Source organism: Mytilus trossulus, chromosome 7 (assembly GCF_036588685.1).
Source record: "Mytilus trossulus isolate FHL-02 chromosome 7, PNRI_Mtr1.1.1.hap1, whole genome shotgun sequence".
In the NCBI taxonomy this organism is placed as follows: Eukaryota; Metazoa; Mollusca; class Bivalvia; order Mytilida; family Mytilidae; genus Mytilus; species Mytilus trossulus.
Genome location: NC_086379.1, coordinates 35,690,705 through 35,707,039, shown reverse-complemented (window position 1 = coordinate 35,707,039; position 16,335 = coordinate 35,690,705). Strand labels below are relative to the sequence as shown.

The window sequence follows — 16,335 nt, the reverse complement described above, 5'->3', positions numbered from 1 at the left end:
GCCTAATTATATAGCATAACAATTTACGAAAAACAAATAGCATGACAGATCTAAACAAACGAACACCACTGAACCACAGGCTCCTAACTTGTGACAGACACTAAAATAATGTGGAATTAACATGTTTGTAAGTGGGACAAAAATAAACTCACCCGTTCTTGGGCAGTGGTGTAACAGCACAACATAAGAACAAACTCTAAAAATCATTTGAAAAATGCCTTACTCATCAGACTGATTCAAGAAGAAAAACACCAATCAAACAAAAAACACACCGGATGTGGCGGGTGTTTATCCATTCTTCATACTTTCCTGCAATAACAAAAACAACAGTTACAGAAAGTATAAATATGAAATACTCGCTATTACTGATAACTAGTTAAAATTCATAACAACTGATCAACCAAAAAATGTAACTAAAAATGTCTTAATAATGCATTGAGAATGGTCCTTATACGCTAAAGTATTATTATTATATTAGCCTATTTATTTATCATTTACTTCATTATTTTTACAATTCAAGATGTAACTTTAACTTATAAAGTATTTATTTATTTTCAGGTTTGAATCAGTAAACCATGACGTGCGTTATATGTAACTTGGAAAAATTGTCTGAGGAGTTTTGTCCAGAGAATGCATCTACAAAATGTGATCACCCCTGCTTAGTATGTCTCAGGGTGAGTTTGTCCAAATTTCTAGATACTTGTGTATTTTTCATTTTTCTTTATCAACAGTTGTTTTCTTACAGGTTTTTTTTATCTGTATTCCTTTGGTTAAAAGAATATGTGCACACTCCATAACCGAATAGGACGGCAAACAAATGACAACATATTTATTTCTGACGTCAGACACTCAAATCAATCCATGTGTTTGTAGATAGTAGATGTTTTTGTGTCCTGTTAAATTGTTCCTTTTAAAAGTTTTGGATTCTCATAAATTTTATGGATAACTTTTGGACTAGTTTGAATCTCGGTCTATTGCTGTAAATTATTCTTACATACTTTTGATTTTTTAACCCTGTATGCGTACATTGCCTATGTAAATTTTAAAATTGTTTGTATGCACATTGAACGACAATTAAATTGTTCCTTTTAAAATTGTTATACGATGATGACTGATGTACCCATATTTTGACTATTTTGTTAATTGTGACTGTTTATTTAACACATCATTTAAATGTAGCGGAATTTGATAGGGTAAGCGCTATAGAACCAGGTTTAATCCACCATTTTCTACATTTGAAAATGCCTGTACCAAGTCTGGAATATGACAGTTCTTGTCCATTCGTTTTTGATGCGTTTTGTTTTTTGATTTTGCCATGTGACTATGGACTTTCCAAATTGATTTTCCTCTGAGTTCAGTATTTTTGTGATTTTACTTTTTGTAACATTCGGAGGACGTGTTTTTCAACAGATTGTCGGCATTCCAATGGGAACAAACTGTGCCTCCCTTCTTGCCGACTTGTTTCTGTATTATTATGAGGCAGACTTCATGCAGGAACTTCTTCGGAAGAAAGACAAGAAGTTAGCAATATCCTTTAACTCTACTTTCCGCTATTTAATGATATTCTTTCACTAAATAATTCAAAATTTGGTGACTATGTGGAACACATCTATCCCATCAAACTAGAGATAAAGGATACTACAGATACAGTTAAGTCGGCAAATTGACAATGAGGGTCGGTTGAAAACAAAACTTTACGACCATAGAGACGATTTCAGCTTTCCAATTGTAAACTTTCCATTTCTAAGTAGCAACATTCCAGGAGCACCTGCATACGGGGTATATATCTCCCAATTGATACGATATTCCCGTGCTTGTATTTCCTATCATGATTTTCTTGATAAAGGGTTGCTGCTCACAAGGAAGCTATTAAACCAAGCGTTCCAAGTGGTGAAGTTGATATCATCCTTTCGTAAATTTTACGGACGCCATCACGAGTTGGTTGACCGTTATGGAATAACCGTTTCTCAAATGATATCGGATATGTCTCTTACGTCGTAACTACATTCCCTTCCCTTTCAAGAATTTGACCTACTGAATTAGACTATTTACCGGAGTTTTTTGTCACATAAACAACACGACGGGTGCCACATGTGGAGCCAGGATCTGCTTACCCTTCCGGAGCACCTGAGATCCCCCCCTAATTTTGGTGGGGTTCGTGTTGTTTTCTATAGTTTTCTATATTGTGTCATGTGAACTATTGTTTGTATGCTTGTCTTTTTTTATTTTTAGCCTTGGCGTTGTCAGTTTCTTTTAGATTTATAAGTTTGACTGTCCCTTTGGTGTCTTTCGTCCATCTTTTTTCGTCCCTCTTTTAGTTTTCTTTTTCCAATTTGATATAACAAATTGTTGATTTTATATAACACATTGTCAATTAGATATAACAGATTATCAATTTGATATAACAATTATCAATTTGATATTACGGATTTTATATTTGATATTACAGATTATCAATTTGATACTACCATGGATGTATAATGTGATACTTCCATGATACTACAAACTATTTATTTGATATTTATAGATTATCGTTGATCATCTCAACGGCGATTGCGAGAAAAGCAATCGATTGAGAAGACCATAAGTAATCTGTTTATCGCTATTTTACCAATAGTGGAAGATATAAGCAAGCAAAATCGAGGGAATTGTGCAAATAATGATACAAACATGAGCATAAGCACAAAGCATCATTATCATATACTTAGACTAAATAACATATTATTTTTACTGTATGATAATAGCATTAGATTAACGTGAATTCCATATTTTTCGAACTGGTGCTTAGCGGGCTGATATGAAAAGTTTATCACATGCTTCAAGTGTTTTCACATGCCTTTCTGTAATGTTATCGCATGGCATTCCGGTAAAACTCGGCAAATTCCGGAAAATACAACTCAATGCTACGTTTTCACTGAAAAACATTACAAAGTAGTGTACAAAACAACTATTTGCATACTTAAAAGTATTTTTTGTAAAATAATTTAAAAAAAACAAAAGCAAAAAAAAAATCAAATTATAAAATAATGCGTTTAAAAGTTTCCAACATAATTTAGAAAGTTACTTTACAAAAAAGTTGACTTTTCCAAACAGTGTTTATTATGTATATTTCTGAATATATTTTTTTTGTCGTTTCGTCAAAATTTTAATGTTTTTCTTCTCTGTTGAGGCATATGATAAAAAGATATCATATTGAATGAACATGAACTTTTCACCCTTTGAACATCTATTTGGGAACCACGTAAAAGGATCAATATATGAATCTGTGATTTTTCTCCATCGTTGAAGCATATGATAAAAAGATCATAACATGTCATTTTTCATATCGCATGTATTATCAGCCTCAGTCAATATCAGCCCTCGAGCCATGCGGCTCTTGGGCTGATATTGAACCTCGGGCTGATAATACATGCGATATGAATAATGCCATGTAATAATCTGATATTATCATATTCCTTTTAGAAACTGCTAGCCATTAAAATAAAAAAATCAAGAGGGCCACGGCCTTTTTCTAAAATGGTTGTTTTAGGCTTGAAAATACTGTTTTTTTCTAGAAGACTTTCTTTGTTCTTCTTTTGGTGGCTACCTTCCTTACATGTGACGTATTTACTAGAAATGAATATTTGACATATCAAGGGTATGCGCATTCGTAAAAATGTAACAAAATTCATTCAAAAACATTTAAACTATTTACTATATTTGTTTGTGCTTTTCTATTTTTAATGATATAATTATGAATTGGTATGATAAAATTGTTCATGGTAAAGATACACATGGATGATGCGAACAATTTTGCGCGTATGCAAACTATATTTAGATATCAAAAGCGATGTGCATGTACTACCAGAGTATACTGGTAAACATCGTAGTTCTTTTCATTACTCTTAAAAAATCGAGGCTCTTCTAGAGCTGTTTAAGTAAGTGTAACTTCAGTGATGTAACTTCTATGATGCCACTAAAACACGTCTATTCAGTTGCAATGATCATGTATTCGATGGATAAGGCGACAGTTTGGTTAATACCGAAGAAACATCAATTGTAACTGCAGATCAGCTGGCTTATAAAAATTCAGAGGGAATGGTCTGTTTTGTACGTAGAAAATACAAGAGATGAATGACATCATGACAAATCTACGAAAACACAAAGGATTTCTTTAAAAATTTCCAAAGGCTTTGAAAAGTGATGAACTAGTTTGGAAATCCATTTCTAGAAGAGTCGTCAGATTTGTAAAAAAAAATCTCAATGCTTTTCAACTTTTTATTTGTTTGGCTTAATAAATATTTTGATATGAGCGTCACTGATGAGTCTTATGTAGACGAAACGCGCGTCAAGCGTACTAAATTATAATCCTGGTACTTTTGATAACTATTAAGGAAACTGTTGATTCGGAAGCAGGTAAGATATTTATATCAACTCTAAAATACGAAGATCTTTTGCAGCAAATTCGAAACGAAGGAGAACCTGTTTTTATAACCAGGTGAAAAACAACAGATTCCTATCATGGTCGTAAAATAAAACTGGAAGCGTCTTGTCAAAACCAAAAGAACCTTTACAATGATTGCGATATCTTTTCAAAACTATTCATTTCTTGTCACAGTAGACAGTTGTATTTGGAATATTTCTGTATCCATAAAAACCAAATTGACATAAAACAGTGGTATTAAAAGTCGATGCAAATGGATATACTTAAAACATTCTGCGATTTGCTGATTCAATTTTTGACGCATTTATCGTTGGTTGAGCTAATACCATGCCAACAAGTTGGGGAACTATGTTTTATGATCATGCAAATGGTGTAATAAACTCTTGCATCGATAAGTAATCAATAGTAGATATTGTATTTGGTTTTTACCAAATTAATAATTTAAAGGCTGTGACAAGACAAAGGCACATTTCTTGTGCTAGACGGAAATAATTTGGTTCTGATAGAACACCAAGGATTTGGAGTAGTTTTTTCTGTGACGATAAAAACGAAACGAAATTTCTTACCGACAGAAGTGCTTCTTTAGAGACTAATAAAAATGTGAATGTAACTCATGATGAAATATTATTTTAAATCTTATTAAGGATATATCCCAACCACTCCTTGTAATTATGGAGAAGCAGATACACGAATGTTTTTCAATGTTTGGCCTAATTATGAAAATTGCTGTAAAAAGTAATTTTTTGTAGTACTGACATAGATGTATTCATTTATATACATTTTTTGTTTTTTTTTCGTTCTTTAGGAACTGTAATTTTGACTTGACTAGATTAAACCCATTTATACTGTACCGGTTTGCGGCAAAGTTAATGTCAGGCGACCATGGGAATGCCGAATTATTGAATTTTTGCTTGTGATAATTCGTAACAGCATCCTGTTACAATAGATAACTTTCGAGTTCGATGCATTTCCGTAAAAAACTTTGGTTTAAGTGAACGTCACTCGTGCATTTAGGTGCGTCGTCACTTCCGCTTCCATGTTGAGCGATCGCGAGTGGTTGAAAAACTATAAAAGCTGTATTGCGAATTGACAAGATTCTACAATCGAATAATTCAATAGCTTCCTATCATTTGCATAGTAAATCATTCCGTTTAACCCCGATACGAATGAATTCGGACGTTGACGCGTTCGAATCATTAATCAGGACAACATTAGGGATGACAATAATTTATAATTCAACTTATTTTAGTACATGTCAATATGTCAATGTGCATGTTTATTTATTCAATTGTTGCAAGTCTTAGATATTGTATAAAACATTTGATACAACTGCTAGATGCGCCAAAAACGCAGGCATGATGTGATTTCCTACGTTTTGTTAGGTAAACAATGCTGAATATGTTTTCATACATAAACGTTTTTTGCGTATCAATACCTAGATAACTATACGTTGAATAACTGCATGACTTCAAATCCTGTCTAGAACTCAGAATAAACGAAATAGCTGTGACTAAATAAATAAGTTTTCTCGTACTGCACCGTTCGTTTCGACAAATGTTTTGAGTTCGTTGCTCGTTTTAAATTTATCCCTGTACAATTCGTTGACAAAAACCCTCACAATCCCTTTTTTTTTTTTTTTTTTTAATGTTTTCTAGATGGCATCGGCGACAATTTTTCTGTATTCTTTTGTAATCATTTCTCTGTACATTTAGTGTGAAAGTAGTTGACCATAAATTATCAGTCATTCAAATCAGAAATTGCACTGTTTTAATCACAGTACACTTGACACGAGTTGTGCCAAATACGGCTAAGGTAAGCTATTCCTGGGATAAGAAAATCCTTAGTTTTTTTTCGAAAAATTCAAAATTTTGTAACAGGAAAAAATGACCATATAATTGATATTCATATCAACACAAAAGTGCTAACTACTGGGCTGGTGGTACCCTCGGGGATGAAACGTCCACCAGCAGTGGCATCAACCCAGTGGTGGAAATATTTATCAAAGGTACTAGTACCAGGATTATGATTTAGTACGCCAGAAGTGCGTTTCGTCTTCATGCGACTCATTAGTGACGCTCAGATAGTTATAAAGCCAAACAAGTAAAAAGTTGAAGAGCATTGAGAACCCAAAATTGAAAAATGCAGAATTAGTGAAATATTGAATTTTGAAGCTTGCAGATAGTCAATTATTACAGATGATTTTTTTTTTGGGGGGGGGGGGGACAGGGTGCTTAGTGAACATAGTCCTTTGTTTGCCGAATGCATTAGATGGCATTCCAACTGTGTTTTTGTTGTATTTTCTCACATATAGAAATTTGTAGATGTTATATGGTGACCAATGAGACAACTACCCACTAAAATTTAAATGAAGTGGATGTCAGCAATCATCAAAATCAAATGTACGGCATTCAAAAATGAGGAAAATCTATACCGTATAGTCGGTTATAAAGGAAGTTCTCCTGAAAAAATAATGGCACCTTATGTTTGTGGCATAACATCTTGACCACAAGTTTTTTGGTTTATGTTTAGTATTTAATTTGTATTAAGATTTATTTTGTTACATCTTGCGACATTTTATTTGGCAATCGGCAATGGCAGTCAGCAGGGTTAAAGAACATCAGTTGTTCGACCTGTTAGTCAAATGCGTTTTGTTTGAATATACTTTTTTGGTCTTTTGGAAAATGTTGTTTGTGCTGTATTTAGACTCTTCTACATTTAGACTCTTCTACGAAATTTGTTTTACATGCACACGTATAAAAATTGAGGTTTTTATCCAACGCAATCATAGGAATGAACGTAGTTTTCAATTTAGACTCGTTTATATATATATATATATATATAACCCCTCTAAACATCAACCCAACAATGTTAGATCTGTAAATTTGCTTTCGCAAATTTTTGGTTCTACCCACGCCGGGATTCGAACCCATGCTAATGTGATATCGTGACACCAAATCGCCTGCACTGCAGCCGTCCCGCTAGACCACACGACCACCTGGGCTCTCAAAAAAAGAGCTTTCGCTGGCCATGTGTTACCTTTCCACGTCAGTTTTAATCTAGCGGCGTACTACAGTACATGATATATAAGGCATGAAGATGTTATTGTTACAGATCAACTAAATTATCTATATAAATATATATTTAGGACTCTAAAGTTTGATGGTACTCTTAAGTGTGATGGTACTCTAAAGTGTGATGGTACTCTAAAGTGCGATGGTCACGCTAAAATGCGATGGTCTATGCTTAAGTACAATGGTGTATCACGCTAAAGTGCGATGGCTGTTTGTTCGCTAAAGTACGATGGTTTATCACGCTAAAGTGCGATGGACTAAAAGGGTAATGTTAACGCGCTTAAGGTATTTAAGATCACAGATTTTAAAAAAAGAGTCTTTTTGCGAAAGCTAGTACAAGGTTTTATGACATATTTGATAGGCTTTATAATTACCGGTAGACTTAAGTGATCATTGTTCTAAATTAAGAAGAACGACCACGTAATAATTGCTAATTAAACTTTATTTAACCAACTTGATTTTTCATTAAAATTGACAATATTTGAACGGGAACGGCAAAGCAAACTGCAACATAAACAATGATTTCAATGTAACCGTTAGCTTCAAATAGAAACAGAATAAAGGATACTTATGCGTATACTTTTGTATATGTATAGTAAGATAGTCGACTGCAGGACAAAAGTCCTTCTTCAAGCACCGAAAAAAATCCACATTTGCTTTAGCCGACAAAACACGGTTATCATGTTTAAATTGAGTAAGTCATGGACATTTGCTGTAAAGTTGTTAATCAAATATTCTACATTTATCTTTCGGCATTTCATTTGTTGTCTGTATAAAAGACTGTTCACGTCATTATTTATAGTGACGTTACGCACGGTAAAACGTTATTATATGATTTTAGAACAGCAATCATTTGCCTATACAAATTAAAATCACCAACACCCATATTATATATCTATAGAAAAGCCGGACATATTTTTTGTATTTTAAGTTAATTCTATAAATTTTTGCACCATACATCTATTTTATTAAACACACAAATCTTACTTTTGCGTTAAAAATTGCATGTCCAGCGTAACATTTCAGATTAAATAAAATGCATTTGTCTATGTTCCGTTGTAATTTTGCACATTAAATCGAAATTTAGTATATATCAGCTTCCTACTAGATTTGAATTTTAACATCATACCCGTTTTTTTGGTATTGGCTTAAATTTGAAGCAAGCCTTCAGCTAAATAAATATTCAGGAGAGGAACCTGTCTCAATGTGTTAATATGAGGAAAGTTTATCAAAATTTCAGTTTTATTATCATCCCTATAAAATAATCGAATCATATCTAATCAATACTCAGTAGAAAGTTCTAAAAAAGATCAACATTTTCAAAGTTTCAATGTAAAAAAAAAAAATCTTCAAGAAGTGTCTTAAAAAAACGAATGTTCAAACGTAATTTTTGTCCATTCCTTAGGTGAAACATGTTGTATAAATACTAAATGAGCATTTATAATACAAAACTAACATATTTATAAGATACAAACTATAAGTTCATACAAATGAGTCGGTTGTTTTCACAAACATTATGACCTTTCAAATTTTTTTCGGAAAGCATTCCCTTTGTCTATCCATTATGTCCAAGGAAGTCATTTGGACGTTTCTGCGCAGTGGCGTCTTTTGTACAAATACACACTATTTACGAACTGTTTAGGCAGTTAAAATGATGCCGGGAAATATTCATTCCAAAATGGTCTACTGAATCAAAATAACACACAGATGAGAAACACACACACACATAAAGAATAAACCCTTTAAAGACACAGGGAAAAGAGGGGTTGGGCCGAGGGATAATTTCTTTTGGACAGAAGTTTTCACGCAAATCTAAAACACCTTTATAGATTAGAAATCGATTAGAACCAGAGGTACAATGGTCTTATAATTTTTTAACAATTATATAAGTACGTATTTGTAAAAAAACTCGCACAGACACATACAGATATTGGACAAAAGTGATTTCAATCTAATAAAAAAATCATTTCAACTAAAATCATTATCAAAAGAAATATTGCTGAATGACCGATTTTTATGTGAAATTTGTCAAAAAATTGTCAAGGCTAGATCTAATTTCTCATGTGTCCCTCCGGGAGCAAGATTTTTTTTTATAGATTGCAATGTATTCTATCTCAATTAAATTTGGAAACAGTTGCATTTGTTTTCATCTCATCACAGATCAGAAAATAATCAAAGTGATGGAAATCACTCATGAAAAGATTAGAAGTCCAGTAGTTTTAAAAAATTCATATTGATATATGTTGGAGGAAAATGAACATTAATAGAGCACTATTGCTGAAATTAGCATTAACCACAGGTCTTAAGAAGGAAAAGTGCTTTTCTGAGAATAAATGAGCTCATTTAATTAAATAATATGAGTCTCTTAATTTGCACAATTATATTTAAATTGCAGTTTATATCTTATCCAAATAATGTTGCCTATTCTAAACATGTTTAAAAAGACAAAACAATTGCAAACCAAACATTCTCCTTGTAAATGCTTACATCTGTCATTGTAAGACAATAAAATCTAGACCAACAGCTAAGAACTGTAAAGTGTCAACAAACATAATCTAGATATGTTGTTTTGGAGCATTTTGTAAGTTGAAACATAGGTTATACGACATTGAAGATTAACAGTTGCAGAGTGTCTTTTGGTCAATTTTCAAAGTATTTTAAAAAAAAAAAGGTCATTGAAAATGTACTTTTTCAACGTTAACAAATTTGAAAAAAACTTATTTTATTAAAATTTGGATTCTTTCTTGATTGCAAAAATATATTTTCACTTTTCATAAAAATTCAAGTAACTAAAATATACATAATGATTAATGGGGGGATAAATTAATAAACAATCATTATGGTTTATTTTAATTAAAAGTTTTAAAATTTTATAACTGTTTCAAGCCAATTCCTGATGATAAAAAAATAAGTGAACTAATCTTAATTGTTGATTAATTACAGATAATTATTGTTTTGGGTTAAACCTTGTTTTATTTATTAGATATAACTCAGATATTCAGGTTTTAGAATGATGTGTATGTCCACTTTATAAAGATATTTGTCAAGAGAAATTATTAAGTTGAGGATGGTGCATGAGTTTATTTTCTAAAAATAACCATAACGTCACTGTGAAAGGAAATAATTAAGATTACAGTTATCTGCCTTTGTCTAAAAATCAAAAAAAGTTGAGTAACATGGAAATTTATCAAGTAAATTATAGGCCTTACTTGAATAGCTTTTATAAATTCATATTTATATTCATATTTCATTTTTTTTTAAAGATCTTGTTAATCAAATTGATCATTTATCTTTAAATTTTACAGAATCACTTTATGTATTGTCGATCAAAAGTAATAGGCAATAATTAAATCTATCATCCTTATTTATATCAAACATGTAATATATACATTTGTGTATTCAATTATGAGGTCAAATGTGTGTATATTGAAGTTGTAATTTGAAGGTTCTAATTATGTAAGACTGAGGTTGATAAGTAATGTGGTCAATTTGATTAACAGTTTATGAGGTGGGGCCGAGGGTGGGGCATTGTAAGTAAAGGTCCACCTTGTCTCTGATTGTTTGGCGATAATGACAGTTGCCAATCATTATAGTATTGTATCAATACCCAATTACCTAATCAAAATGTTATCGAAAAAAGCCTACACATCAACACATCTTAGTTACATACATTCTTGGATGAACTACTCCAAAAATATACCATTTTTTTCAGTTTATATGTGTATTATGTGCACATACATGAGAAATATAGGGAACTACATTTCAGTGTGAATACATTTAGTAACAGTAGCTACCCTATCATGTTGTTAGGGAGGCCAGTGCCTTAGTAAAGATTTAGAACAAGTTCTAATCTTTCAAAAATCGATCCTTACGTAATCAATTGCCTTATAAGTGATAAATTTTGAAACATTTCTCCAGCTTATGGTATTTACTTGATAAAAGTTGATCGAGTATAGGTACTCCGCTCTTGATAACAAAATGTCAAAGTTAGTATATGGCGTCAAATTTGTCAATTATATATTTTACGTCTTGCGACGCACCATCGTGCGTAACGTCAGTACGCTTTTTGCGTCGATAGTTTTCGCGAACCATCGCACTTTAGCGTGTGTTGGCATCGCACTTTAGCGTGTGTTGGCATCGCACTTTAGCGTGTGTTGGCATCGCACTTTAGCGTAGACCATCGCACTTTAGCGTGACCATCGTACTTTAGCGTCCCCATCGCATTTTAGAGTCCTACATATATATACATAAACAAGTTTTATTGTCTGCTATATGGTCGGGTTGTTGTCTCTTTGTCACATTCCCATTTCCATTCTCAATTTTATTTGAATTTATCGGACTGCAGAAAACATTTCCTTGCATTTACAGTGTTACAGAGCGAGGGAAAGACGTCAACTTTTTCATGATACATGATTTTGTTTTTGTCCAACTCCCAGTGGCAATAAATATTTCGTACATTGTGATTGCAGTGTATCCATCTCTTTTCTGTTTTAAGACATGGTGAATATTATTCTATTTATGTTGAATAAGGACAAGCGACTTTAACTGCCTAGTTCGGTGCCTTTCTATTGCATTTACTGTATTAACTATTTCCGTAATTTATTGTTATCTGGACAAATACATGAGTTTTCTTACTATCAAACTAAGAGACATTTCTTTCTTTCAGTGTTTGGTTGACAATGCAACAAAAAATGGAAAATGCCCTTACCCTAAATGTGCTGTAGACATTGAAACAGAATCTGATAGTGTTGCATTGTTTGAGAAGATTCTTTCCCAAATGTTTACAGTATACGAGGCTTCCTATCAACAAAAAGACCACAGCGCATCTGGTGAGGATGAGCATGTTATTATCACAGACCTGACTGGGGAATCCATCAGAATTCCATTATCCCAGTCCATGACCATTAATCAGTTGAAAGATATAATAAAAGAACGTCTGGGTCACGAACAAAATAAACAGAAACTTGTGTTTGAGGGAAAAGACATGCAGGTAAATAAATAAAATTAATAATTAATTCTTTATTTTAGGTGTAATTTGTACAGAAAACTCGGCAAATTTAAAAGATTTTTTTCAAATTAATAACTTTCTTCAAAATATATGTGTTGTCTTATATTGCTATTTGCTTTGTCGATCACAGTTTAGAACAGCATAGAGTTCAATATGAACATTTAAAACAATAATCAGTGTTAATTTAATTATTCTCGTTATTGTACCTACGTTGCTACATTATTATTAGAAGTATTCTATATTACTCATTTTAGGCAATTTGTCATCATTAACCGTTCGAATGTTTGACTTTCCGTCCACCATCGTCCGTCCTTGATTTCCTGACTTCCCCTATTTGTTTTAGTTTGTTACAACGTTAGGTGACACTTAGTGAATATATGAAATAACAGCTTGTCACTTGCAAAAAATTAATAACGGTCCCAACTATACGAAGAAATTTAAGGAGTCTCGAGGGTACAAAAATTTCAGCAAATTTAAAAAAAAAATTCATTCCAAATTTTATTTATTACACTATTTGTTTTTATCAACCAAACCAAAGCACTGTAAGCGCTGTAGGCAGTTAACCAAAAACCAATGCAAACGTAATAATAAAAACTGTGGCAATATTGCTTCAATTTTGTTTAATGATTTAAAAGAACAAACATTGAACATTCATATATTGTACATTTATGTTTATTTAATGAATTAATTCTTAAGGCAAATAGTTTATATTTTATCAAGGTTTTCAAAAGCAGCGCATATATCAATATATATTGTTAATGGTGAGTCTGCATTGGTATAGGTTCGCATGATTGCAGTTGTTCTAGTTGGTAGTTATAACGTTGGTTTTATTTGACTGTTAGTAGTACAAGTTGACATAGTACGAGCTTGTAATAGTATGAATGGACTGCCTTCTCTGGAAAGAAAACTGCGTGTGTGTTCTACAGTACAAAAGTAATGAGACACAAATTAGACAAATGTTTACTACTATAGGGATCAAAGGTGAGGTCTGACTTACCTGCCCATAGTAAATGTAAATTACCCTCACATTCACCCTAAGTCCTAAATTTGGAATGAAATGACAGGTGATTATAAAACAGTTGGTCAAACATTCTTGGGCTTGGAAGGTTTATATATTTTCTTTAAAATGAGCCATGAACCTACTCATTTTTTGCATCAATAAAATTGTATAATAAACATGAAATAATTGTTACAAGATGCTGTTACATAGTCTCCCAAACAAAGCTCCCATAATTATTCATTCCCATGGTCGCCTGATATCGGACAAAGTCTAGTACATATTGTGACATGTATATGCGAGGCCTAGGAGAATGAACTTGTAGGTCATTAAAATCTTTTTGAAATGACGAACAGGAAATTCAATAAATATGGTTTAGTTCTCGAACACACACAGGAGGGGGGTGTAACCCTAGGACAACCCCTATATTTTTTTTTATTGTCCCATACATGCAGATATATATGGTTTAGGGGTGGGGATCTCGACTGTTTTTAAGTTCTCAAACAGGAGGGACGGGATGACACCAGGGTCTCCCCCTATATTTCATTTAATTTGTCATATTGTCCAATCATCATTGGAATACCGTATAGCGGGTTATTTTCGCGGGGTGTAAATTTTCGCTTATTTTCGCGGATAGAACAAAATCGCCAAAATAAATTCCGCCAATATTAAAGTGTACATGCAAAGGTAATGTTAAAAATGTTGAGTCCGCCAAAATAATAACCGCCAAAATTTTTCGTATACCTTATTCAATGAAAAACGCGAAATTTTACACCCGCGAAAATAACCCGCTATACGGTATCTAGTTTTAAAAAATGTGTGGCGTGACCCGGCCAACGAACCAAGATGGCCGCCATGGCTAAAAATAGAACATAGGGGTAAAATGTAGATTTTGGCCTTTAACTCTGAAACCAAAGCATTAAGAGAAAATCTGACATGGGGAAAATTTGTTACTTAGGTCAAGATCTAGCTGCCCTGAAATTTTCAGACAAATCTGAGAACCCGTTGGTGGGTTGCTGCCCCCAAATTAGTAATTTTAAGGAAATATTGCAGATTTTGGTTATTATCTTGAATGTTATTAAGATAGAGATAAACTGTAAACAGTAATAATGTTCACATTACTAAAATTGACAGTTGACCCCTGAAGGAGTTTTTGCCATTTATAGTCAAGTTTTAACCATTTTTTTAAAATTTTAGTATTCTTTTAAAAAAAATCTCCTCTGAAACTACTAGGCTATATTAACCCAAACTTGGCCACAATCATCATTGGGGTATCTAGTTTAAAAAATGTGTGGAGTGACCCGGCCAATCAACCAAGATGGCCCCCATTGCTAAAAATAGTACATGGGATGAAATGTAGATTTTGGCTTATATCTTTGAAACAAAAGCATTACGAGCAAATCTGACGAGGGGTAAAATTGTTTATTACTATCTGACCTGACATTTTCAGACAAATCTGACAACTAGTTGTTGGGTTGCTGCCCCCCAAATTAGAAATTTTAAGGAAATTTTGGTTATTATCTTGAATGTTATTATAGATAAAGATAAACTGTAAACAGCAATAATGTTCAACAAAATAAGATCTACAAATAAGTCAACATGACCAAAATTGTCAATTGACTCTTTAAAGAGTGTTTGCCCTTTTAGGTCAATTTTTAAGTTTTCATCAATTTTTGTATATCTTTGTAAATTTTTTAAGAAATATTTTCAACTTTTATTACTGGGCAAAGTTCGTTATAGATAGAGATAATTGTAGCAACAAGAATGTTCAGTATAGAAAGATCTAAAACACATCACCATCACAAAACACAATTTTGTCATGAATTTATCTGTGTCCATTGTTTAATATGCAAATAGACCAAGGTGGGCGAAACAGGATCTTGAGAGCCTCTAATTCTAAAGCAAAGTATGGTTAATCAAGTTTGTCTTATCTACACGTTTTATTTTATTTTTCAGAATGAGGAAGCTCAACTGTCAAGTTTTGGAGTGACATCGAATTCGAAGATTTGCCTGGTTGTATGCCTCTATGCCATTCCAGAATATTTCGATCATGTCGTTTTCGATCTGTATTGGGGATTTCCAATGAAGGAAACCAGCAGTTTGTTGTCGTTTTTTGGTTTAGGAAACAAGGAATATCAGCTTGATTTTCTTGATGCTTCCTGCTTGATGTTCTGTGGTCCTGACCATTACCAAACAATTGATTACAGAAAAAAAATCTCTGAAGCTGGTGTTGAACATTCAGGTGACCGAAATGATTATGCAAACAAAACTGGCCATCATACTATTGACGTTCATATCAGTAAAATTCCACATGATGTAACACATTTGTTTTTTACATTAAGTGCATGGAACTCTCCAAGCATTTCAAAGTATCCAAATCCAAGTTTAAAGTTTTTTAAAGCATCGAATCGTCAAAATAATCTATGTAAAACTTCTTTTTCCGATGCTGGTAATTCACAAGCTGTTATCATGTGTTCGGTTTCTAAATCTTATGGAAGGTGGAAAATATTTGAATCGGGACAACTATCAGCAGGAAATGCAAAAGATTATAACCCTTTAGTGGCAACAATCACCGAGCTCATTGCAAAAGGATATTAACAAAAAAAAATTGTTTTATTGCATTTGTGAAAGAATTTATTTTTTATTTATAAATAAGTTTTTGGTGAAACTCAGTTTTACAGTTCAAATATCTATGTATACATATAATGTCAATTAGAAATGTTACTGAAAATCTTTTAAATGAACGTACAAATATATATGCATATGTTTCTTGACAAAAAGAGAGTTAGAATATTTCTAAAACAACACAACGATTATATGACTTCATATCATTATC

The 16,335-nt window shown here is 32.6% G+C and overlaps 1 protein-coding gene across 1 annotated transcript; it reads left to right on the top strand.

Annotated features, from left to right (window-relative positions):
• The first annotated feature begins 575 nt into the window (after nt 1-575).
• Nucleotides 576-16,097, top strand: LOC134726371 (uncharacterized). The gene is made up of 3 exons (XM_063590771.1): nt 576-674; nt 12,161-12,484; nt 15,456-16,097. Exons 1-3 carry the CDS (start codon nt 576-578, stop codon nt 16,095-16,097), a joined length of 1,065 nt encoding a protein of 354 aa, XP_063446841.1.
• Nucleotides 16,098-16,335: the final 238 nt, after the last annotated feature.